The 26,507-nt window shown below is 38.2% G+C and overlaps 2 protein-coding genes across 7 annotated transcripts; one reads left to right on the top strand and one right to left on the bottom strand.

The window, feature by feature from the left end:
• The first annotated feature begins 355 nt into the window (after positions 1-355).
• On the top strand, positions 356-2,548 carry LOC141597358 (GDP-fucose transporter 1). Its single transcript, XM_074417788.1, has one exon. It carries the CDS (start codon positions 1,211-1,213, stop codon positions 2,249-2,251), a length of 1,041 nt encoding a protein of 346 aa, XP_074273889.1. The 5' UTR covers positions 356-1,210; the 3' UTR covers positions 2,252-2,548.
• A 353-nt stretch (positions 2,549-2,901) lies between these two features.
• Positions 2,902-18,874, bottom strand: LOC141597356 (protein argonaute PNH1-like). Of its 6 annotated transcripts, none has more exons than XR_012522749.1 (23): positions 18,636-18,868; positions 16,472-16,617; positions 8,342-8,712; positions 8,032-8,240; positions 7,803-7,949; positions 7,232-7,365; positions 7,033-7,142; positions 6,807-6,913; positions 6,428-6,683; positions 6,229-6,336; positions 6,055-6,126; positions 5,842-5,964; positions 5,460-5,619; positions 5,256-5,377; positions 5,023-5,160; positions 4,611-4,753; positions 4,453-4,515; positions 4,266-4,329; positions 4,054-4,189; positions 3,762-3,929; positions 3,531-3,702; positions 3,403-3,434; positions 2,902-3,284 (listed from the first exon to the last, which is right to left on the bottom strand). XR_012522749.1 is itself a non-coding variant. In XM_074417783.1 (23 exons), the coding sequence occupies exons 3-23, from the start codon at positions 8,705-8,707 to the stop codon at positions 3,130-3,132; spliced, it is 2,814 nt and encodes a 937-aa protein (XP_074273884.1). In that variant the 5' UTR covers positions 8,708-8,712; positions 16,472-16,617; positions 18,636-18,874; the 3' UTR covers positions 2,902-3,129. The 6 variants fall into 6 exon arrangements, 5 of the variants coding, with proteins under 5 accessions (XP_074273884.1, XP_074273885.1, XP_074273886.1 ...); XM_074417783.1 differs by having other exon boundaries at positions 3,531-3,625; positions 3,856-3,929; positions 18,636-18,874; XM_074417784.1 differs by having other exon boundaries at positions 3,531-3,625; positions 3,856-3,929; positions 8,342-8,709.
• Positions 18,875-26,507: the final 7,633 nt, after the last annotated feature.

Here is a 26,507-nt window from a genome sequence, read left to right as displayed (position 1 = left end):
AAAGAGTCAATTAAATTATTTATATAGGATTAATGAATTAAATTCTTGCTCTTGATTCGAATAACCGTTTATAATTCAAGAATTTTATGGAGATTGAAGAAGGTTGGTTTTAACAATAGAGAGAGAAGGAGGTAGAGAGAAGGGAGAGAAAAATAGGGTTAGTGTGTTTTTTTTAGTAAGGGTATCAAATGGAAATTTTACGGTAAAATGTACTGAGACGAGTAAAAATTGTACTGCGAAAATAAATAATTATGACTCATTTATATGAGACGTGAACACAAACCATACACGACCCAACCTATTCTTTTTCAACATATTCAACAAGAAACCTCAATTTTCTTAAAAAAAAAAAAAAAAAAAAAAAAACAAGAAACCTCGATTAAATATCACCCATCACTAAATAATCACAAGTCAATGTAAGATCAACCAATCAACCATTAATAACACAATCTCAAGATCTTACTCCTGCCTGCCATGGTGCAATCCCATTAACATCTCACGATCTTTAATTTCTTAATAACACTCCATTTGTTTCCTCAAGTGGGACCCAATTGCATGTTTATGTTTTACGTCTCATTAAAATACTCTGTCGGCCGATCAAAACGACACAACAATAGTACTATTACATCACAGCGACGTCGTATAAGCAGTCATCACCATAACTCTCGATCTTCACTCTCAAACCCTTCATTATCGGCACTTGATTTGGGTTTTTCTCATCGATTTGAGGTTTAATTACATTTTCTCTCTCATCTTTCTTTCATTTTTTAAACTTTATTGCTGAGATTTAATTATAATCTTATTTACATCAAATTGAGGCTAAAATTTCATTGAAGTTAGTCAAGTTTGAGGCAAATTTGGTAGAATTTCAAAGTGGGTATTTGAAATTTTGTTGAAATTTGTGAATTTTGAGACAAATTTGCAAGAATTTCAAAGTTGGTATTTGCAATTTTGTTGAAATCAGTCAAATTTGAGACAAAATTCCAAAGTGGGTATCTGAATTTGTGTTGAAATTTGTCAAATTTGAGACAAATTTGCAAGAATTTTAAAGTGGGTATCTGAAATTTGTCAAATTTGAGGCAAAATTGCAAGAATTTTGAACTGGGTGATTGAAATTTGTCAAATTTGAGACAAATTTGCAAGAATTTGTAAGTGGGTATTTGAAATTTTGTTGAAACTTGTCAAATTTGAGACAAAAATCACATCCACAATGGTTCCAATTAAATTAGATGCTTCAAAGCAATATTATGCTACAAGCAGTCTTGTGATCGGTTACGCTCTTTGTTCAAGTTTACTAGCTGTGATTAACAAGTTTGCAATCACCTATTTTAATTACCCTGGATTATTAACTGCATTGCAGTATTTAACCTCAGCATTAAGTGTATGGGTTTTAGGGAAATTCGGGTTTTTGCATCATGATCCCTTCACACTTGCTAATGCCAAGAAATTCTTGCCTGCTGCATTGGTGTTTTATCTTGCTATTTTTACCAACACAAATCTGCTTCGCCACGCTAATGTCGATACATTCATTGTGTTTCGATCTTGTACTCCCTTATTGGTTGCTATTGCTGATACCTTGTTTAGGAAACAGCCCTTACCTTCTAAGTTGACCTTTATGTCATTGTTGATTATTTTGGGTGGTGCTTTTGGGTATGTTGCTACTGATTCGGGTTTTACATTGACCGCATATTCGTGGGCATTGGCTTATTTGGTGACCATTACTTCCGAAATGGTTTACATCAAGCATATGGTGACAAATCTAGGGCTGAACACTTGGGGTTTGGTGCTCTATAACAACTTACTATCCTTAATGATAGCGCCTGTGTTTTGGGTTCTAACCGGGGAGTATTCTGAGGTTTTTGGTACTTTGGCTTCTTCAAATGAAGGGGATTGGTTTGATTCTACTGCGTTCTACGCTGTTTCTTTGTCTTGTGTTTTCGGGTTGTTGATTAGCTTTTTTGGGTTTGCGGCTCGAAAGGCTATTTCAGCCACTGCTTTTACTGTCACCGGAGTTGTGAACAAGTTTCTGACAGTCGTCATCAATGTAATGATTTGGGATAAGCATGCTAGTCTGTTTGGGTTGGTTTGTTTGCTTCTGACGATTGTTGGTGGCGTACTTTATCAGCAATCGGTTACCGGAGCTAGTGTTCCCGTGGCTGTGTCTAAGCATAGTGATAGTGAAAGTAGTGATATTGAGAATTTTATTAAGGATGATGAGAAGGACATTTCAGGCAAGATATCGGGTGTATGATGTCCTCGTTTGCTGCAACTATTCCTTCCGTTCAGGTTATTTTCTTTGAAGTCTTGAATTGGTACTCCATATAATTCTTTACTGGTTTAGCTTTTTTGTATGTTTTGTCAAAATTCTGAAATTCACGGAATAGATTTGTTTCGCATACTCCAGAATCCAGATAGATAATGCATGTACGGTAGATGAAATCCGACCTTGGTAGCTTTGTCTCTCGTTGTTATCAGAATGTAAGATCTCCGAAACTGTATGAACTGGTATTATGAACCTGAAATTACTTGAAGCTTTTTAACAACTGCAAATCTGTCCTGTTTTGTTGAGATTGTTAACTACGGAGTATTATTTTTGTGACCCAAAAACTCGCTAATGTTTGGATTTAGAATTATGATAAAATAAACAGTTCTCGATGTGCATTCTTAAACAGTTCTTCCTGCTGTTTCATGTCCAAAAGTTTACTTACAGAATCATAGCCGAAATGTCTAAATATACTATCATTCATTGATTCGATAGTCTTAAGATTAAGACGGCTAAAGAATTACTATAATTCGACTATTAAATCATCGAGGTTCATATGCAATAATTTTCAACCATATTGGAATGAATCGAATAACAAAAGAAAATAGGTTCAGTTGCAGGTGCAAGAAGGAAAGCCATGTCGAAAATATGATACATAACGAAAGCGAACTGTAAATTAACATAGCCAGTAACTGAACATTAACTGAACAACGAGGTCGGTCGAGACATCTATAAATCTATAACTGAAAGGGACTAGCAAATGGTTCATAATTCACTATCAAAATTCACTATGCACCATTGGTTAGTCACTACACCTATACTTACAAGAGACCTAGTAGTTATACACATGTTTGTCACCCTAAGAATTAGCAGTAAAACATCACATTCTTGACCTTGTCCTTCAACTCCGGCAATTGGCGTACACATTGGCCGTTGGTTGAGCGCCCGTTGTCTGAATGATCGGGTTCCATGTAAAACCTCGCTCTGTAAGCTGCTAGATGCGCATAATATGCTGGAGGGACTGCATGTACAAAGAAAACATTGGTTAATAATCTGTACTCGTTATCAGAGTCGTCATGTAACGAATCATGATTTGATACATTACGGGTTTTCAAAGAAATTTCGACATAGGAACTTACCAACTGAGACAGATCTAGTGCACCGAGCATACCTGCAGCAGTAATGCAAACAGGTTGATCAAGATTAGGAGCAGAATCAAAGGCATAATGGCATATTAAGGGAAAATAAACAGGGCCGCAATTCTTACGTGTAACAAAGGTTATTTGTCAGAGACTGTATTTCATCGGCTGTGAAATTATTTTCGTCCCAAAGAACATTGTAATGAGCAGGTCTGCTGGTTCCCTGCACCGTCAAGAAGGGGATGCAATGTTACGTTATATACTTACACAGTACACAGAAAATGGTGTTCGAAAGACTTGCTTACAAAAGCAAGCGCAAATTTAAATGAGATCATCTTACACGTGAGATCAACCCAAACCCTATAATTAAATGAGGAATACGTAAGGATTTCGATTGGTCTCGTGTGTGACGGTCTTACTCGTACAAGTTTGACTAGAAATGTAAAACTAGACCTGAATCCCAGCATGACTGCAAAGGTAGAAGTCAAAATCAGTTGGATGACAGATTTTAGAATCAACCACTGTGCCTGCAAATTACAGATTTTACCGTCAACGAACTATCCCAGAAGGTGAAAAAACTAAGATTAATAATAATAGTTGATCCCGGTTTCTTAGATTAATAATAACAGATTTTAGAATCAACCACTGTACCAGGCAATATATTCCCGCTCTTATCGGTGCTTTTCTTGTCGCTGTGATTGTTAGGAAGGAGTCGAGTGTGGTTACGCTTCTGGACTATGACAAATGTCACGGGAGGTTGATAACCAGGTTCCAGTGACGCACATGCCTGTCAATGGCCAAAACTCAGACTCTGGAAATCCTTTATTTTCGACTTGAAATTTACTAGATATCAGGATCCGTACCTTTCTTATGGCATCAAGTTCATAAAGTAGAACATGGTAGAATTGCCCATCACTTACACCATCCCTGCATTGTACATCATGTCACCTTACCGGAATTAGTAGGGAAATTAGTATTTAGGTTAAAATAATATACGGAGTAGGTTTTTGGTTTACGAAAGACAGAATAAAGAAGAAAAAAAAAGTGAACCTGTAAAAGATAATTCTCAGTGGCTTTTGTCCGGTAGCCCTTTTGAACGAAAGCAACAACTCTCTACAACAAAAGAAGGTATAGGTAAACTGGTAAACATACACGCTAACTGCAAAAACTTGAGAATTCATGTCACGAAAGTTATCATCAATGCAAACCTGATCATTCCTCCATTGACCGTTCCTTGCTGTGGGTCGTGAGAAGTTTTGAACAGATCTTGAATGATTTCTTGTCTGTGCGCCTGGGCAGAGACCATACCAGCATATTTCGTTACTTCTGGCCAATCTTGAGACGCGACTACCTGTTAGACAAAAATCAAAAGAATGTTCAGACATTGAGATGTAATGTTCCAGACTATTTTACTCATATAACTCATCCACCCGAGGGCCGTGCCTGGTACTAATACATTAATGCAGGTATGACATGTGAACACTTCATTAGAATTTAGAACCAAAAACATGAGAATTTTCATAAAATAGCCGATTCCAACTCTTGAACACACGGTCGTGCAACACATGTAATGTAGGCGGAGTAACATAGGTATTAACACGGTCGTTATTGGATACTTACAGCAGCAATAGATGGACTTGAGTCTTCTCCTCTTTCAGGATGAGTAACATCAGCACCAAAAATGATTGTCGGGATGTCACTCACCATTGGGATTCTTAAACTTAAAGCATCCATAAGGACGGTATTCCTTCCTCCCATCTGTGAATGGAAGTCGTTATCATATACGGGGTATATATATTTCAGACGGCTTTGAATATTTGTAAGTTGAAAGTTAGATAAGGTCCTGACTATACCTTCACATTGATTTTCAAAGATAGATTTGCCAGGTATTGCCTGGAAACTTTCAGGACATATTTTGTAAGGCAGCACTGTGAAATCAGTCCTAAATCCGTTTCACAGATGCGTTTCAGATCACCTACACGGAAAGCAAACCCTTAGCAAGAACAAAACCTTCATCGAGAAATGAAAACATAAGAACAGAAGCACAGAGGACATACCATACAGCGAGCCATTATTGTCTGGCAGAATGGCAATAACTAATTCGAGCTCCTTGCCCTCAAGCTTACTTGCAGCAGAGCTTAAAATATATTTCAAGGCCTTCTTCACCTGATCTGGTCGTGCGGAATGAATGGGAATTACAGGTTCAGGGTTGAATTCCTGAAATGAAGTCCATACATTATTTATGCACCTTATCAACGACACACAGATATGAGACGATGTTACATATGAGACAAACTCATTAGCCCTATTAATTAAATGCGACTAACCCATAAGCATTTATCTTAATAACTAGAGAATCATCCCAGAGACGTATCGAACGTGTTATTATCTAAATAACTAAAGAATCATCGAAATAACTTGTCCAAAATGGAAGCTTACCATCCCAGAGACTTGACACATCTGAACCAACTGGCGACAAAATCCACGAGCAGAAGTCTCTGGCACGGTTCTTGAGAAATTGATGCATGCCCAGTTATTCACTGTGCTTCCATTAATCACTTTCTATGTCACCACAAGAAAACGATATTAAGCAACAGATCGCTCTATAACTAAATCCCAACAAACGACTAAAGTCAATGGAATTTCACTTGCCTTGTTTATCATGTTCCACTGGCCAAGCTGAGGTAGGTGTTGTTTTTCTTTCCCAGAATCATGATACTTCAACTGTTAGGGAAAAGAAACAACGAAAACCGTTACACATGTACATTCCGCAAAAAAGTATCGACCCAATTTAGATGAAAAAAAGAGATGTTTTTATGTACAAACCCATGGAGCAGGAAGAACTCTAGCCTCGACTGTTGTCATCTTATCATCTATGTTGATGCCGAACTCTTGCATATGAGAATCTTGGTTGTAGTTATTTTGATGAACTGTCTGAAATGGAAAGTAAGATGACATCATGACTTGTGAACTATTTAAGTAAGGGGAATAAGAGACTAGGAGTTTAAGTGGCAAAATTAAGGACCTGCAAAATGTCGGCTTCCTGCTCAGATGGTCGTCTACACGTAACTTTAAGTAGGGAAGCTATTTGCTTGTCGTTCAATCTACGAGTATATCTCTGGCCTTCAACTATTTTGCATGCTTCCATTGGCAAATAGTTCACCTTCTTCTGGTTCCCTACTTGAAGGCAAGGAAGAAGGGGATATTGTATAGTATATCCATACACTTCCTGGAAGTATTCAATCACCGACTTCATGTTCATTTGCTCATCAACTGGGAAACTGTAACAAAAAAGGAAAAGAGAAAAAAAGACGAACGCACCATTAGACCAGGTAAAGAATGCGGGAAAAAAAAAAAAAAAAAAAAAAAAACAAAGATGCAAAAAGATGAACAAAACTTAGTACATTAGCTCTCTTGTAGGCCGTGCTGACAATCCTGAAATGCGATACTTTCTGCGTACATTTCCTCTGTGAGTAACTTCGACTTTGATGCCTCTAAGTGCTTTCTTAACCTGCACAAGTACTCACATGAAATTCCAGTATATACTTGCTAAGGAAAATGCTAGTCTCCATAATCATATAGGCTTCATCACTGTATTCGTGAATATAACAAAGTCGATAATAAATATACCTTGACAGAATCAGCATCAGACAATGGGCGTGTTCGTACATCCTTCCCCAGCACTTGAGCAACAAACTCAATGACTGGGAGTGGTTCAATGAAAGCGCTTGCAGACATATCTATTCAATAAAACAATGTCGATATTACTACGGTATCTCCAAGAACATGATATAAACGACTGCAAAATAAAGGTGTTCAAGATACCAACCAATGTTCAGGGCCAGCCCCATTTGTGTGGGTTTGATACTTTGATAGAAGCCGCGCCATGAGTGCAAACCGCCACCAAGTTGATGAGGCTTTTGGATGTTTGGAGAATAGAATAATCTTCCAAATGGTGAATACCTTCAAATTTCCCAACATCATAAATAGTCAAGATATGGTCAAATTAAAAAATTTTACGCCAACTCGAGTCCCAGCATCAAATGTCAAGGTATTTAGAGATGGAGACGCTACATTGTGAAAAAGTTCTATAATTTTCGCCTAAAATGAAGTGTCCATGTAATGTATTGTGTCATATTGTCAAACAGTGTTGCAATGACACTACAAGTAATCCGTCCGTCCAAATCATCTACATTCGACGAAAGGTTAGAGTTAAGAAGAAAAAAAATGATAATGATTGTTACTTAACTAGGGGTACTATTCCTTGTTCCCAATTTTATTTTACGACATCTAGAAACGAGACAATTATTTTGTGACAACCTGAAAGAGTGAAAGGGAAGGGACTCAAGGGAATAACTAGTAAAGAATATTCAAATAAAAGAAACCATATATATGCGCACCTCTTCGATGCAAGCTCCCTTAAGACAGTATCAATCACAGTAAGTGCTTCTTGAGGCGCCTTAACTTGTTTACCAGCGAGCAGATCGTGTAGTGCATCCATTCTAGTAAAACCAACAAACTCGATTCTCACCATGAATTCATTCTTCCTGGTACAAATATTTTCAAGTCAGACGCTTTACAAAAGGAATGTGATCAAACAAATAATCTACTCGTAATAAAGAATCATACTTTGTTAATTCAAATCCTTCGCATTCATCAACCAACATAACTTTAAATTCTTTCGTCGTAAATGGTAGTAATCCGGCAGTGTACAGATTTCTCTTTCCGTCATACACAGGAAGCCTTGTTCCCAAATCACTTTCCCTATGAAGTTTAACCAGCTGAGCCATTATAGCTTTGTTCAGTTTACTTGAATTAACTTCCGGCGTGATAGTAACCTGCCAAGATTTTCCGTAAAAAATCAAAACATCAGCTTACGCTAATAACAATACTTCCTGTATAAAATCGTCTTACAGTAAGATCAAAGTCAATAACTTACACAATATTGACATAAATCCGACCTAGAAAGCTCAGCAAGAAAATAATTCGCCTTAACAACACATTTAGTACCAATCTGACCAAAACCCGGCCGCTTTTGGAACACAATCGTCTTGTTCAATGAAGGCGGCTCAACATGCAACTCAAGCTTATTTCCATTAGGTATATCTTCCACAGCAGCACATTTAGGCTTTCTTCTCCCTCTCCTTCTCTTGACATTTTTCGGAGTGTCGTCTAATCTCTCCCCGGGACTCTTAGCAAACCTCTTATCTTCCTTCTTACGTTCCGGTTGAATCACTATGTTCTCCACAGGCTTTTTGGAGATCATATGTTTCAGTTCCGGGTCTCTCAATGGCCGGTTCGGCATTTCTGCTAAAATTTGAGTTTTCCAACAAGAGTCATGAAAAATAGTGATTTAAAAGCACTAGAATGAGAGTTTCAATGCACCAGGGTAAATAAGTGAACAAATTTATAGGTAAATAATATCAGAGTGAATTACTAGTGAGTTTACTACTCCATGGAAAGCGGAAAAGAACAGGAACACGATATTTCGACAGTAATTCAGGGTCGGATAACATGAATCATCACAGAAACAGTATTTCAGGCAGTACAACATACACCACATTTGAACATGAACTAAACAGCAATATTTCTGACAACAGGGTAAAAAAAATTGAACTGTGATGTAGAAAAACCCAGGTAACATGCAAGAACCCAGATCATGCAGAAACCATTGTGCAAAAGACTGAAGATAAAAACAATAATTCAAGCAGTAAGACAAAAATGAAGCAAATTTCAACCATTTGAAGGAAAACATACATGAACTATATTACACTATTTACCTGATTTGTCACAGTAGAAAGGTTAAAATTTCTCCTCAAAAAAAACAGTAAAAAAAAGGGGAAAATGGAAATAATAATATTTATAATGAAGAGATTTGGTTGATATATAGAATGAAGACAAATTGAATTTAAAAATACAAAATGGTTTTTTCCACCATAGTTTATGATATGAATTTATATTGTCTTACATGAAAAAAAAAATATAAAATAAAATAAAATAAGTTCAACAACACCCATCATCATCATAGTTGAAAACTTGAAATATACTTTATATATGTACTACAGTACTAGTAACAAATAATTTATCACATTTTTGACCATCATCATTCTCTTTTTGAATCTTCAATTAGGGCACAAATTTCAAGGGTCAAAAAAGAAATATAAAAAGGGAATTTTACTTTACTTGGGATTAACAAAACTAAGCTTAGATAACTACAAGAATTTGTTATCCCAAAATCAAAGAGATAAATATAACCGTATGTGTGACCGTCGAATGATGCGGGTAGAAAAGTGACCATTTTATAATAGAAAACGGTCACTTTTTCACATAAAAGTCATTTTTAATTATGTCGTTGCGCCATAGGACAGTCTCATAGTATAATTTGTTTAAATATAAATATTTAAATTAGTGGTCCTACAAGCATGGGAAGAAGGAAGATAGGGGAGTGTTCTTGGATTTTCTTTCATAGGACAATTTTGTAAGATAGTGTCATTGAAAAGAGAGTTAACACTTTGTAGAGGAAACACAAAATAAGAAGGAGCTCAAAATGTACCATTTTTGTCTTAGTGTGACTGTCTCCTTCTTTAGCTTTGTACAAATATTACATGAATAAGAAAAAGTGATGGAGTTTTGATTGTACTACACAGTCATTTTGAGACAACTCAAATTCTCGATACGATAGAAAGCGAAACACTACTTAGATTGAGACGTATAAAGTCTGAATAAGTCTTGCGTAGAACGGTTTTACAATGTAACGCGGAGTATCACTTTATAAAGTCGGTTACTATGCCCATCCTCTAAACGGTGTTACATTGTCTAGAAGTCGTTTGTTAGTCGGTTTTACTCATGCAACCCTGTAAGAGAAGGGTTTTAGATAGATCTGGTAAACTTGACTCGACTCGAATAACCCGACACGAACTGAGGACCCAAACTAACACTTGAATCTGTTAACCCGAAAATGACCCGACCAGAACTCGACCCGGTTGACCCGTTGGCCTGGTCTAGGTTTAATTATAGGGTATTTGGGTCAATAATTTATGTAAACCGTTCTATACAAGTATCTTCATCTAGAAGCGATATTGACCGTATTGACCATTTTACGGAAAAACAACTAAAAACAGATCGAGACCGTCCTCGATGACAATACGAAAACTGAAACCGATATTTAATACTATCACCAACTCATACCACCCAAAGACTACTCTTATCTGGTTTAAAAGGGACAACACAAAAGGAGACAGTACAGCAAAAGTAGGGGAATATCAGTGGGCAAAAGGGAAGTGTAGGGGGGTTATGATAGCTCAGGGTGAGAGAAATAGGAGTAATAAAGTTGGTCCAAAGTGATTTTATCATATGATATATTCATAATAATATATATATTAAAAAACTAAAAAAAAAAAGTAATAAAGTTGATAGTGTGGTGTAGACTTGTTCACTAGTAACCAGACACAATGCATCTCCTATTTCTCTGCTGCTACTGCTACTGCTCCTGCACCTTTGTTATGATTATACTGCAACTGTCAGATCTCTGTACATTTTTTTACTTTATTTACTTTTTACTTCAAAATGTAAATGTGCTTTGGTAAATTTAAAAATACCTACTACAGTGTTTTAACTGTTTACCCAATATTTTGAACACGGCTGGAATAAGTTAAGATGAGATGATGGGATTTGAGATCTAACCTAGCTAGAACAAACAAAACCTTGGATTAATGGACTTGCAAAAAATTTCATACTAGAATAAGACGATTTTACATATAACTATATAAGATAATCCATTTATTGATTAACTACTTATTTATTACGGATTTATTACGGTTGATGTTAATAAATGAGGTTTTTCATCGATAAAAACAAAAAGTCATCTTACTCCGGACCTGGCAAATTGATTGGGTCGTATAGGGATCATGTTTTTGTCACATGTAAAAGGGTCACGAAACCTTCAACTGAAACTCAACCTAAATAAATCTCGTGTCGCCATCAATTATACGGGGCTCCCATCGATCATCAATCGATGGTAAGCCCCAAAATTGCTTTATTTTTCAATCAATAGTACGCAATCTATTTTCCTTTATGTTTTTGTTTAATTTCCGCTTTCGTTTTTGTTTCGTCTCTCTTTCTGAGGGCTCCGTCCCCGTCTATCGGTGGTGTCCTTCTCTCAGTTTGAGAGCTTTCGTTTTCTGGTTCGTTTGCAATTTTCTAATAAGTCAGCAGAAGATCAGCGTTGTTATAGATCGTTATATGGTTTTACATATTTTGTCCGATTCATGGCTACAATCAATCACGTCAGAAGAAATGGATACTCGTCAAGGAAGATTCGGAGACCCTCTTATGGATGAAAGCCTTTTGCGGCGAATCGATGATAGAGACTCTGTTGCAGTGTTTCATTCTTTGAACAAGAATTTATTTCCTATGGTTGTAATCGATTTGTATCCGATTGAGCTTGGCATAGGTTGTAGATGTCGTATGACTTTTTATTAATGATAATGATCTTTTCTCAAAAAAAAAAATAAATCTCGTGTCGTGTTTATATTGACCCAATTACATAAATGGGTTATCAAGCTTCAACCTAAATAAACCCGTTAAGTCGGGTTCGTGTCTTGTTCTCATGTCAATTTTTAAAAAGTTTAGATGTATTTATGTGGTGGAGGAGAGGACTAATTTAATATATAGGTTATCCGGGTTCATGTTTCGAAAGCTCCACCCAAACCCGACCTAGTTATATCTCGTGTCGTGTTCGTGTTCTTCCTGACTCACTTACATAAATGGGTTATTAAGCCTCAACCCAAACCCGTTTTACACAATAATTACCATACGAATGTGTATATGGGTTTTTGACTTTGGCCTCCTATATCTTGTAGGGATGATTAAGAGGGCCCATGTTGAAGCATTCTATTATTGTCTGGATTTATGAGAGGAATTATATTGAAACTTAAAAGGAAGAACTAAGAATCTGTTGGACCCAAGATTGAATCTTAACATTATAAGAGCATGATTCAAACATGATCCAAAATTTTTGGAAAGAAAAACAATGTATATAAAAAGGACATACATCACAAAAACATAATCATGTGCCCTTTGAGTAGTACACATAAAATTAAATAAGAGTTTGGTCAATTGTGGATCATACAATAAGGTTTATTATACTACTAGCATGTTCTTAGAATTTATCATATACACTCAAATCAAGAAGAGATTTTTATATTACACTATCAATTCTAAGAATGAAAAAGACACATTATTCACTTCTAACTTCATTCTTTGTCTCGTGTTACGTGTTTAAGTTCGACACGACATGACATTACGACACTCCATTTAGACCGAAAATTGTAAACTTCACGTTAAATAACTTTAAACGACACTCTAACATCATGTCTCACACTTGCAGCCGAGTCTAGTAATTAGATTCACTTGGTTAGCTGTAGTGACTACAATTGAATAGAGGTGATTTTATATGATATGGGGTTTGGAACTCAGATTGTATAAAACTTTTGCAATGCTTAAAATCATTTTAAAGTAATTTTAATTTTAAAATAAGAATAAAAAATCAGGATATATACAATTTGTTGAGTAAAAGGAAGTACATCCCCAACTCTCAATTCAATCATGCGGAGTAAGAGTAAGTCTCTCTTAAGACATTGGTATCCTCCATATTAAATTTAAAGCGGGTTAAACATCACCCCTAAGACCAATCTATTGATTTTCTCAATGCAATATGTTTTTGCCTTATTTGAAGCATTTGACCCGTCTTAAATAAGAATTTGTGTTGGAGTAATATGTGCTCGCAGCCGTAGGTGGGCACAAATGTGGTATAGCCGTAAAAGTTGTTACAAGTGCAGGTCCATTAGTGGTATCCAAGACTAGTAGCCCACTAAAAAGTCAGCTCTAATATATGGGCCGTCTCTGCTGTTTACCTGACCTTCACTATCTTGGGCCTATACTAGAAAGTCCAATGCTAAAGACAACCACAATTCCACAAACACATTATTATAGAAATAAAAATAAACTTTGTTATTGAAAAAACTTCTAGACCTAATTATGTAAGAAAACGATTTTATATATACTATTCTTCAGAGAAAAAGGATTGTACATCAGATGTACTACCTCATACTCAGTGAGATTTTGAATTTTTGTGTATTTTTTTTGAGTTCTACAGAGTATATAAATTACATTCTAGTTTCATGCCGTCAAAAATCAAAATTTCCGAGCTTATATGTAATTTTTTTGAGTTATAAGGTAACTTTTTGAGATTAATGTTTAAGTAAATGAACTCAAAAACTTTATAATAAAACTCAAAAATTTTAAACTAAAACTCAAAAACTTTATTTTAATACTCAAAAATTATATCATCTGATGTATCTGATGTACTATATCAGATGTATAATCCACTTATTTTTCATCCCGATTTTATTGTCTTCATTTTTTCATGTCCTTCCCAAATTAATTATCCGTGTTTTATTATAGTACTCTTATCTTCAATACCAAGGTACTGAAAATTCATAATTACTCTAACAAAAATAAGTGGATCCCGGGTGTTTGGATTTGAAGGTAAAGAATAAATAAAAATGGCAAAAACACTACAATATATTATATTCTTAAGTAACCACTATTTACTTTAAATCAAAATTTGTTAGTCAAAGTAAAATAAAGTCATTTCATCACATAGCACACAATCACATATTCACATATAGAGGAAATACAAAGTCAACGAACACATTTATAAGCATGCACAGTTATTGCACACAAGTAGTGAAAAATCAGAAACAGAAAATTCACTGTTGGGGTAATAAATCTCCCAAGTCACAAACAAACGGGTTTTACCAAAAACAAGCAACCAGAGAAGACTTCAGATGGAACATTAAATCTTTACTATAACAGATAAGTTGATCAAAACAGACCGTCTATTAATACATCCCCCATTTACTCTTTCTTTCTTTTTTCTGAAAAAAGGAAGCCCTTTAACCACTTTCCAACTCACTGGATGTGAAACAACTTACTCATAGCTAGACTTGTCAAATGGGTTATTCGGCTCGAGGTTGGGATCATGCCACTTTAGGGTTATATAGTTTTCGAGTCACTATTTATCGGGTCATTATGCATCATATTTCAGGTCAGGATTTTGACTTAAGTACGTCACTTCGGGTCTATTGGGTCATTTCAGGTCATGTTAAGCCGGATCACTTTCGGGTCGGGTCTATCGAATAAAGCTCGGGTCAGCCTAAGCGGACTAGGTCATTCGGATCGAGTCAGCTTTGTCAGGTCTACTCAGAGAGTAATTTACGAAAAGTGCTAAAATATCATTGGTGCCTCGGAAGCTCCGGTAAAAAATGCGATAACACTTATGCGTTTAGATTAACACGTTAGATGTTTATTTGTTTGACTTAAAACGGATCAGATATGTTAGATGGACAATACATACCATAATGCTTAAAAACCAACAAAAAACTTGTTCAATCTATCGAAGAGTCGAAGACTTGTTTTAGTCTTAAGACTCCTAACCCATCTTAAGAAAGACCAACCGAAAATTATATAATCATATTTAAAGTCATACTCATACTAATAAAAAATTGAAAGATCACATGACACACACAAAACTTTAAAATTATTTTTATAAAGGAAGGATCCCCATAGTCCCCATACCTGGAGTATGGACCGACTATTTAATTTAACAAATGGCTAGAAAGGAAGTTGGAAGAAGTCTAGTAAAACCCTAAGCTAGTAACAATGAATAATGAATATAGAGGGAAACGGCAAAACCAGAAGAGCACGCAAAAAGTGTCACAATAATAATAAGTAGCACAATTGTAGTGGAAGTGGACCTCCTCTTTCTTTTTATACTATGCTTTTTATATCAATAGACAATAAATGCCAAAACAAAAGAATATCCCCCACACTTCTCCCTCCCTACTACTTCTACTATCTTACCTTACCCATATCTACGGGATTTAACTTGGACTCATTGCTATGCCCTTATTAGAAAATGCCAACTTATACAAATCCAAACTTCAATAGTATAAAACTATACCTTTAGGAGAGAAAGAATATTAACAAGCGTAACACGAATTCTGGTATAAAACGGTCTCATACTGTGAAACGGTTATTTTCTAGAAAAAATCATTCATTTTTTTGCTATTAGTCAGAGAGTTATTATCTTTAATATAAACGGTATGTCGTCTTATACTGTGAGACGGTCTCACACAATAACTACTACAAGGGTAAAACATGACTTGGCTTTTTCACTAAGTGATCATTGTATGAACACTAGTGATATAAAACAATAAACCTCGAATTGTTGGTTACGAACGTTCTGATTTAAGATGTTATTTACAAAGTTACAACTAATTTAAATAAGGTGAAAACAAAAGGAGGGGGTGTGGAAGGTATTAACTTTAAAACGGTTTTACGAAAGACCTAATGATCAGATGATCACTAACTAGTCTCCTCTAACTTATAAGATGGACTATCCACATATTCCATAACTAATTTACTATACAAACTCTAATTGCTTAAAACAGTGTCAAGTTAAGACGACATTCACAACAACTTAAAATAATGTTAAAATGTAAAGGGGATTATGAGAGGTCTTAACTTTTGAGCAAGATCTACTAAATTTACTATAGTATGTGACAAACTCATTAGGATTTCTCATACAACAACAACAACAACAACAACAACAACAAAATTAAAACCGTCGGTTATATGTTAATTATATTATGAAACAATCTCATATGAGAATTTGATTGACACAAAGTACAAATTTCACATAAAATAAAATGACATTGAAGGGGGTAACGCTTGGGGTGTTAAAACAAGTTATCTTCGTCACAACTAACGTGTGATCGGTCACAAATATTTTGATTCTACAATTGTGTATATGCAATATTGCAATGACTAATTTTAAAAGACCGTTGTATATTTATAACAACAATGTACTGCCGAGTCTTATTTGAGTATTTGTGTTAAACTCTAGTTGTCGACTCATCGCATGGGCGATCCGACCCTATAAGGTAAGTGACATTTGCATAAAGAATTAATGGTGTAGAAATCTAAATTTGGTAGAATTTAGTACCTGGTTTCTAGACAATCTTTAAAAATGCAGCAGGCGCCGTAGAGCATTAAACACGACCCAATAAGTAGGCTTAGATTAGCCTGATACTTTGTAGCTCTTCAACTCGATCTCCTCTTTTGATGTTTATATTCTCTGATCTTCTGTTTCTGTCAAACAAAAGAAAAAAAAACACACTCTTAACCAAAACCCGCGTTTCACAGATTTGGACATAGAATACACAATAAATTCTTTACTTTATAACCAAAAACGTATATCCGTTGGTCTTGCGTAAGACCGTTATATGGTAAACGAATGTTTAGCCAACAAAAGGACTGTTTAGTCTTTTGCCGAAAATCATTCTACTTTGTGTTTAGTCTTTTGCGGAAAATTATTTAAGATAATAAAGGGAAATTAACTCCGTATACAACCAATTGCATGTTCAATCTGTTGAAGCTCGAGATCATTGTTTAAAAGTTCAAATTCTTTGTTTAAAAGTTCAATAACTTTGTTTGTGAGCTCAAAAACAATGTTAAACTAATGAAAAAGTTTTCGATTTTATGAACAATATTTATAAACTCAAAAAGTTTATAAAGGCTAAAAATCTAGTCTCCGTTGTAAATACAATCAGTTGTATAAACTCGAACTGATCTTAATGCCATACAATGTGAATAAAACTAACAAATTTACATAAAAACACATGAAACACAAAGAAGAGAATTTGACGGAATTCACAAGTGTTTGTAGTCGGAGTAAGAACGGTTTTACAATAACATATTCTACATTACTCTGATTTTTCGAGTATTAGTTATTTGACTTAATCATATTCAGCCTATAGTTCCATTTTCTCTGATATATGTGAGAAGTATTATAATGAAAGGGGAATTATAGGCTGAATAGGAGAGTGTATAAACTTTTCGTAAAATAGTCGATTCAAAAAGCATGTTAGTGTCGTATATTTCAAAACGAGTCTAATTAAGATCTAGTTAACATGTAATGAGCAAATTGAATTATGAGCTCGGAGATAGAGAGCTATGAGAGTTGACATTGGGACATTGGAACATTGTGTGCGGGCTACATAAGTGTAGTATGTGTGATTGTGACATGCTATATATGTACTACTAGTAGACTAGTAGTAGTAGTAGTATAAATATAAATATATGTATGATTATGATTTGTTACTGAGATCTGTTGAAATAAATGTTTTATGGATGGTAAAACAAGAAACAAATGCTACATCTCATGATGAACTCTACTTTTCCATCATAACCTCCTACCTACATTTTTTGCACAAGACGGACATTATCCGTTACAAGTTGGAGACGAATAGTGTTCCTCTCACAAAATGCAAATGGATAGTGCAAGTGGGGGAAATGGATACCCCCACTTACCCACCCACTTGCATTTTATGATAGGATCACTATCCGTCTTTAGCTTGTAACGGATAGTGGTCGTCTTCAATGAGACGGACTGCATTTTTTTGAACCCACAAATACTCATCTATTTCCAATAACTTTAATCATCATGACTCATGACTCATGTGTTACCGTTACAATCGTAATTCTTTTTATTGTTTGTAAGAGATTTTAATTAAAAAAAAATGATTGAAACAGAAGGTATTGTAACATTTTTTAGACAATTTTTATTTTTTGTAAGATATATTTCAAAAAAAAAAAAAATAATAGGATCAAATGCGATGTTAAAAAAATTATGAATCTATGAAGAAAAAAATTATTAACTACATTTAAATGATTAATCAGAAAGAAATGATCAAAAAATCCCAAAATAATTGAAATTTAAAATATTGTGAAATATTAATAATTCTTGTATTAGACGGTTTTACAATAAAATAGCTTCAAATCGCTCATTTATACTGCAATTTTTTTAAAAATAAAAATGGATAAGAAAATAAACACTAAACATTATTCAAACACATCAAAATATACAAACCAAATATTTATCAAATTATACAAATTGAACATCATCAAAAACTTACCTCAAAGCTCGAAAGCACTAGCAACTAAATCGTCGTAAAACAAGTCGATTGAAAAAACCATGAATAGATAATTGATCGTTCAAAAACGATGAACATTGAAGAAAATAAAGGGAAGAATGATAGATTTTATGTATGATTTTCAAAAAAAAAAAAAAAAAGGAAAAGGAAAAGGGTAGATGGATGGATGGATACCTGAGAAGTGATAAAAAATGGAGGGAAGTGGAGAGGCAGCAGAGAGCACTAAGACAGTAACACTGAAACCAAGTGGAATTTGTTTGAAGGAAGGAAGAATTATTATGGGGATTTATTGGAAGCATGTGTAGTTGGAATTTGTGTTCCTTGTATGGACCCTTCCTTTTTATACTACTCTACTCTTTTATGGACTTGTTTCTTTATGAGTATTTTGCTACAAATCCAATCGAGTCGGTTTTTTAAACAGGGTCGTCTTAAAACAAATGGAGGCCCAGTGCGACACAAGAAAATAAGGCCCTAAATATGAATGCACAAATCTATTATAGTTCGATGTTTGTATTGAATTTCATTAATATAAGCTTGTAATCTGGTGACTAAAAGCGAAGGCCCGGTTCCCACGCCCGTGGTCACCCTGGTCTTAGACACCCCTGTTTCTAAAAGACGGTTTTACAATAAGTTTATTTTTGTTTCTTATTTGGACCGTTGCTTTTTATACTACTCTACGCTTATCATCTTATGTAGGTCTAGGAAAACTAATCTGACCCGATAAGGTCGATTCAGTTGAAAATGACCTAAAAAGTGTGACATGGCTCGAAGTGACCCGAAATACTTGATTAACCAAAAATAACCTAAAATGACTTAGTTAAAGCAAAATCCTAAGCTAAAATTACCCAAAGCGACGCAGAACGACCCGATCCAGAGTAACCCAACCTGAAAATAACCCTATAAATTGTTGATCAGAAGTGACCCGAACCCAACCCAATGACGCATTTGTCGGGTCTAGTCTTATGGACTTCTTTCTTTATTGTTATTTTTGATTAATTTAAACTCCCTCCATACCAGACAAATGGTAACATTGACCGTTTTGCCACTATTCATGGTCGTAGGTAATCTTCGATATTATTCTTAATCTATAAGACAAAATATAGTCATGTGAGATCTGGTTTGATTTATCGTCATGAATGCTATAAGAATATCAAATTTTTATAATTTTTGATAATGCGTAACAAAAGATATTTACGTTGCAAAACGTGTCTCAACAAGTGTGAAAAAGTCAATGTTACCATTGGTGTGGTATGGAGGGAGTAGTGAAAATGAAATAAAAAGTAATATTTCCTTCGATCAGTCATATGCTTTTCATTTGGGATGTTTATTTTGATTTCTTATGTTTCTATTTGAAAATAACATTTATATATAAGCTCTACCTGAGATTGAACTCAGTTTTTTTTTTTTCTTTTTTTTGACAGTAAGCCAAGGATTGATAGATCATAGCATTTTTGGCTATCGCCCATTTTTTTTTGAAGTTGGCAAACACTAAGAACTGATTTAGCCACAACTTCACGATCAAGAATGCGAAGAATTTCACTTAAGGATAACCCATGGATCCATTTATCTCTCCAATTAAATATCAAGGAGAGACGGGAACCCAACTTGCCAAGCAAGATGAGTCTTAAAAGAGTTGAAGGCCCTAGCGTACCTCTCTTTCACCCCATGATTGGCCGGTTTCCCTTCTTCAAAGCAGGAGTAGTCAAAATATATAATCCTAAGAAAGTCTATATTTTGCTCCAAGCACTCTACCAATTAAGTTTTTTGGAAACAGTAAAAATTTCCACCCAATCTTAGCCAAAATTTTTGATTAAAACATTCAATATTTCTAATGCCCGAACCACCTCTAGATTTGGGTCCATTTATAAATAAATTAGTACTCCAGTGAAGATCACTTATCATGCTTATTCCACTCCACCAAAATTGCGAGAGTAAATAGTCAAATCATTAAGCTCACACTTACAGGCATTTTAAACACCGATAGAAAATAAATAAAAGTTGAAGATAAAACAGAATAAATAAGAGTCAACCTCCCGGCAGAAGATAGATCGCAAAAATCACTCTATTACTTAATGTGAGACTTACACAGTGTTGGAATCAAACAAGACCTCTATTATTTTTCTCTGGTGTCAAGGTAACCATAAGAGTGATTTTAATCCTGACTTGGTTTAAACTCAGGTTATGATGGGTACCACCTCTTATATGGTTATCAACTAAGTTAATCGACATCTGTATCAAACAAGACTCTATAAAGTGCTTATTTTGTCATTGGAGTTAATGACCTCGTTGCAAAAGTATGACGAGCAATTATTTATATTATGTATGACTTAGACTTGTCATTCGGGTTATTCGGGTCGGGTCATTTCCGGATCAACAATTTATCGAGCCATTTTTGGGCCGGGTTAATTCGGATTGGGTTATTTTTGGGTCGGGTCGTTACGGATCATTGCGGGTCATGATTTTGCACCAATTTTGTCATTTCGGGTCAGTTAGGTCATTTAGTGTCACTCAAGTCGAGTCACTTTCGGGGCTTAGGTCCGCTTAATCGGATCGGGTAAATTTTGACACTTCTCCCTCCGTTCTGATCATTTATTTACCATTTGTTTTGGCTCAAACACCAAGGAAATGGAGGGGACCTTTGATAAGTGGATGGTAAGTGGACCATAGCAGGTGTATATGATCAAATTATTTGAACACAAATTCTCATTGAAGACGGGCACTATCTATCACAAGCTGAAAACGAATAATGCTCCTCTCACAATATGCAAGTGGCACTATCAATGGGGTGCTGAACTGAACTGAACTGAAATACTGAATGGAGCTGAACTGAACTGACCTGACTTTAATAGAGTTGAATTGAACTAAGTTAATTGAAGCTGAACTGAACTGGAATAATAACAAAAAATAATAATAATAATAATAATAATAATAATTTGATTTATTAGCTAGGTATCCACTACGAATCATAAATCACTATCAATCCTAATTAGATGCAAGAATGCAGCACTGATTGGTGATTGCTATATTGTTATTCAAAGCCTAACTCATGTATCATTTTAATTTGAGCGATTAGGTAGCCACCACGAACAACCATCAATCCTAATTTAATTAATTAAATAAATAAAAATCAACAACCCTTAATTTCATCTTTAACAAACAAATAAAATTTCATTGATTAATTAAACTCAACAAATAGTATTGATAATTGATAAACAATTAAATTACTTTTTAGGCATCCATCTTTTAAGTCATTTGAGCAATTAGATTAAGTTTTAGGAAAAATGTTGATTTAAGAGTTCATTTGGTCCGATTTTAGGTGAAAAGGGTACAAAATGGAACATTTATGAAAAAGTGTATGTGAAAGAGTAAAGCTCATATATGAAAAACAATTACGTATTAATAATAATAATAATAAAATAATAATATTAGCAATAGTAATATTATTAAGAATAATAATTGATGGGGCATATTCTGCACCCGCTGACCAAGTCAACATATTGAGCAAGGTCAAAGATATCCACAATTTAACCTAAGAATCACTATTCATCTGGTAATATCTTCCTTATCTCTCTACAATACATACTTCGCCAAGTAACAACAACGTATCCCTTTAAGTTTACTGACTTGAGCGTCGGAGTGAGTTCGCTCGGTCCAAAGCCGAGCCCTCAGTTTGTTCACTGTTTCAGGAGACCGAGAGGAGGATTCAACCAAAGACGTCATTCTACAAGCACGGGTGGTAACAAATAACTGCTCTGGAATTACACCCGGAACAATTGGCGCCGTCTGTGGGGATAAGATACTAGAAGCTAGTCACATTCATTCCCAAACAAAAAAAAAACAAAACAAAAACCCACCCAAAAAGCTAAGAAGATGTCGAAACAACAAGAGGTATTCGAATCGACGAAACCGAATCGCCAAGATGATACCGTCCACAATCCGGGGTTGCGTGACCCTCCACCCGGGTAATTCGGCCCGAGTACGGGATGCCAATAATACCAGATACGCCGCCGCCAACCAGGTCACCATCATGGGACATGTGGTTGATGCAGCGAAACTGAAGCTACTCCTGGATATAATTGGTAGTACGCCGGCTCACACTGTCACACCGACAAGAGCGGCGGAACCCTTCCAGGAGACCAGGGACAAGAATGTGACTCCAAGAGACTTGAACGGAGCACTCGAGGAAGCTGGCCCTGTCAAGACGCCGGGGGAGCCCAGAGCGCTAGTGGTAGACCTTAGTCCTTCCCGCACTCGCGGAGGAGGACGCGTCGCCAGCCGCCGACAAGGCACCCCCGGAGGAGTGAAAGAAGTCCGACTCACCGTAGTCGGAGAAGAAGCCCGACTCACCGAGTCGGAGAAGAAGCCCTTCCCGCCACGGGGAGAGGAGCCGGACTAGGGATGTGAGGAGCCGATCGCCGCGTGTCGTTCAAGACGTGGTCGACGGCCCCTCGGCGCCCACGTCCTAGATACCCGGCCGACTAAGTCAAGTTGCCACCCATAGCATACAAAGGAGAAGGCGACCCGACCAACCACGTCGAGGCTTACGAGTCTCACATGTCGGTATGGGAGCAACCCGATGAGGTTTGGTGCCGAGTCTTCCCAACGACACTGCATGGGATGGCACAAAGTTGGTACAAGGGGCTACCCGACGGGTCGGTATATCTTTATTACGCCGACCTAAAGGACACATTCCTAGCCCAAAGTATTCTTGCAACAAGAGGAGGGTCGTGGAGACCTCGGACCTCCTGACTATCAGACAGGAGGGAGGCGAGTCTTTCCGAAGTTATGTGAAGAGGTTCGACGCCAAGGTTCAGCAGATTCGTGAGTCGAACAATGAATCGGCGGCCTTCGACCGATGAAAGGCCTCCCAAGAGGAGATTTAAAAACGAGCTCATCAAGTGCGGCGGCTGAAACTAGACTCCGCCGGGAAGATGGCCGACAGGCCATAAAGGTGGAGGACTACCACAAAACACGGGTAGGCCCAGCGAGGCCGGGCACTCAGAGAGAAAGAGCCGCCGGGAGGACAACCCGGACGAAAGACGCCGTGACGATAATAGGTCACGGTCTGACAGATCTGCCAGGAAGCAGAGCTCGGCGGGCGCCGGGGGGAGTTCGGGAACGTACCACCAAAGGCGGTACAATGATCACACCCCCGGTTGTATCTCGCCGCCGAGGTCTTCGCCCGAGCAAGGGCGAGGGCCGGGAAGTGGGAAAGGCCCCCAAGCCGAAGGGAGACGGTGACACGAGCCGATCGTGAGTACCACGGCCACACCGGTCACCTTATCGACAACCGCCGCATCTCGAAGAATGCCATTGAAGAGCTGATCCGGAAGGGGAGCCTCGGCAAGTATGTTGCCAAAGGCCAAAAGACTGATGCCGGCGGCTCAAATAAGAAATCCGTCTTCGAACGGATAGGAGTGATCCATGTTGTCATCGGGGGCAACGAGAACGGTGGGTCCGCTCATGGGCACAAACGGCACCTGAACGAGCTGTATCAAGCCATCAACTTTGTGCCCAAAACAGCGGTCGCCGCTTCCAACATCCCCGACATGACTATTGGGAAGAAGGACTACGAGGGAGTCATCGCCCCTCACAGCGACCCACTTGTAGTCCACTTGGACATATCCAATCACCTGGTCAAGAGGTGCCTGATTGACACATGCGCCTACACGAACATCATGTTCAGGGAGTGCTTTCTCAACCTCGGTCTGAAGGTTGAAGACTTGAGCCCTTGCACCAATCCGTTGTACAGTTTTTCCGGGGTCGGCCTGGTACCCCTGGGGTTGATCAGATTGCCAATGATGTTCGGCGAGGGAGATGCGGCTAAGAATATCCTAACTGAGTTCGTGGTCATCGACGGCTCGTCCGCCTACAACGTTCTCATAGGCCGAGTCACTCTGAGCGAGGCCGACGCAGTGATGTCCATCCGGGCCCTGACACTGATGTATGTCTCTGACCGGGGGGAAGCGCATAAGCTCGTCTCCAAGGACGAGAAGGACGAGGTGGTCAACTCCCAGATATCTGCTAGAGGGTGCAACATGCAATCCCTCAAAGTGGCAAAGAAGTCAGAGAAAGGGAAGAGCCCATCCTTGCAGCAGGAGGGCGATCCGATGAATACCAACGTCGGCATGGTTGAAGGAACCCCGACCGACCAAGAAGAACCGCATCCCGGCATATGGGAAATAACTACTGACGGGTCCCCTACGGCGAACAGCTCAGGAGCCGGCGTCCTTATCACCAGCCCAAACGGGGACTTGTTTGAGCACGCCTTGAAATTTACCTTCTCGGCCTCAAACAACGAATCCGAATACGAGGCGGTGATAAATGGAGTCGAGTTAGCTAGGGCTGCCGGGGCGGAGCACGTCGTGGTAAAAACATGCTCACTATTGGTGGCCAACCGAATCAGGGGAGAGTATGAGGCTCGAGACGACGGGATGGTAAGATACCTGGAAAGGATAAAAGCCGACACCGCCAAATTGAAGTCCTTCCCGGATACAAAGATACATTCCTGTGTCCGACGCTCTCTCAAGACACACCGGCTGATAGACATGGAGGGTGCGCCTTTGATAAGCCATTGGGACGGACAATCTCGGGAAAAATTTTGTATAGCGGCGGAGGTGCCCGAGACAACTGTGGGCACCCCGACGCATTTTTATATCTAATGAAGAATCATCCAAGTTTCCATCAAAGTGTTCATTTCCCCCATAGTCACTATCAAGAAGCAGACGCCACGGCAGTCACCCCATGAAGTAGACGCTACGGCAGTCACCCCAAGAGGTAGACGCCGCAGCTAGAAATCACTCCAAGAGGTAGACGCCACGGCAGTCACCATCAAGAAATAGGCGCCACGGCAGTCACCCCAAGAAGTAGACGCTACGGCAGTCACCCCAAGAGGTAAACGCCGCAGCAGTCACTCCAAGAGGTAGGCGCCACGGCAGTCACCCCAAGAAGTAGACGCTACGGCAGTCACCCCAAGAGGTAGACGCCGCAGCAGTCACTCCAAGAGGTAGACGCCACGGCAGTCACTATAAGGAAGCAGGCGTCGCGGCAGTCACTACCAGAGCTGTTGATACTCACGAAAGCGATCAACATGCCTTAGAAACGTTACAGTTGAGATACGCACTCTAGACTGCCTCGGCCAAGCCGAGGCGGAAACAAAAAGAAGCGCTCAAATAATAACGTAAGAAGACAACTCAGACGAAGACAGGAAAAGACCTCGGCCAGGCCAGAGGCAAGATAAGCAAACTTCTATTAAAAATGGTAACGGGTTACAGGTGGGGAAAATACAGACGACGGCCGTCCCCATGGGGATAAGCCAAAACACAGCCTACCAAAGTTGTACAAAATACAAGGAAAAGAAAAGCAAAAGGTTACAGACATATCATTTAAGCGCCAAAAGATGGCAGGGAGGAAAGGCTTAATAATTGGCTCCCGAACAGCTGCAGCTATCCGAGACGCCGGGTGAGCCTGGTGACGACCGCCCGTCTCCCTATGCCTGTTGCTGCTTACCATCAGCAGCGTTGGCCGCATCATCTTTGATGGGCAACCCAGAAGCTGTCTTGGCAGCCTCAGCTTCAGCAGCCTCAGCCTCAGCTTTTTTGGCAGCCTCAGCCTCAGCAGCCTTCATCCTCTCGGCTTCCTCCTTTGCCGCCCTAGTCTTCTCAGCAAGAGTTGCCTTCTCCGCGGCCACCTCCTCCTCCTTCTTCACCCTTACCTCCTCCTTGGCTTTCTCCTCCGCGGCTTTCTCTTTAGCTTCGAGCTTGTCATCAAACAGCTCGTCAAACTTGTCCCACGGAAAGGAGCCATCAAGAGGGAAGAGCTCCCCAATCACTTCCCTGGCGGCTTCTTCGGCCAGGTCCCGGTATTGGGCGCACATGTTAGGGAGGATAACGGTTTGGAGCGTCTCAATGTCCTCCTCCCTTTGGGAGATGATAGCATCCTTGTTCCGAACCACCTTCCCCTGGGCCTGAAACAAGCCCCTAAATTCGTCCCTCTGCGTACGATAAAGGTCGGCGTGCTTCTGAACGAGGTCACGCATCTCCAGCA

This window comes from Silene latifolia, chromosome 8, assembly GCF_048544455.1.
Source record: "Silene latifolia isolate original U9 population chromosome 8, ASM4854445v1, whole genome shotgun sequence".
Classification (NCBI taxonomy): Eukaryota; Viridiplantae; Streptophyta; class Magnoliopsida; order Caryophyllales; family Caryophyllaceae; genus Silene; species Silene latifolia.
This window is presented reverse-complemented; position numbering and strand designations above follow the sequence as displayed.

Bases quoted from the DNA above. Each gene is read 5' to 3' on its own strand.
- LOC141597358 (XM_074417788.1), top strand. From the start codon at position 1,211: ATGGTTCCAATTAAATTAGATGCTTCAAAGCAATATTATGCTACAAGC.
- LOC141597356 (XM_074417783.1), bottom strand. From the start codon at position 8,707: ATGCCGAACCGGCCATTGAGAGACCCGGAACTGAAACATATGATCTCC. The intron at 6,684-6,806 runs GTACTAAGTTTT...TTTTTGTTACAG, and splicing joins CGGCCTACAAGAGAGCTAAT to TTTCCCAGTTGATGAGCAAA. The intron at 5,378-5,459 runs GTATGTCCTCTG...CTTTCCGTGTAG, and splicing joins CAATAATGGCTCGCTGTATG to GTGATCTGAAACGCATCTGT.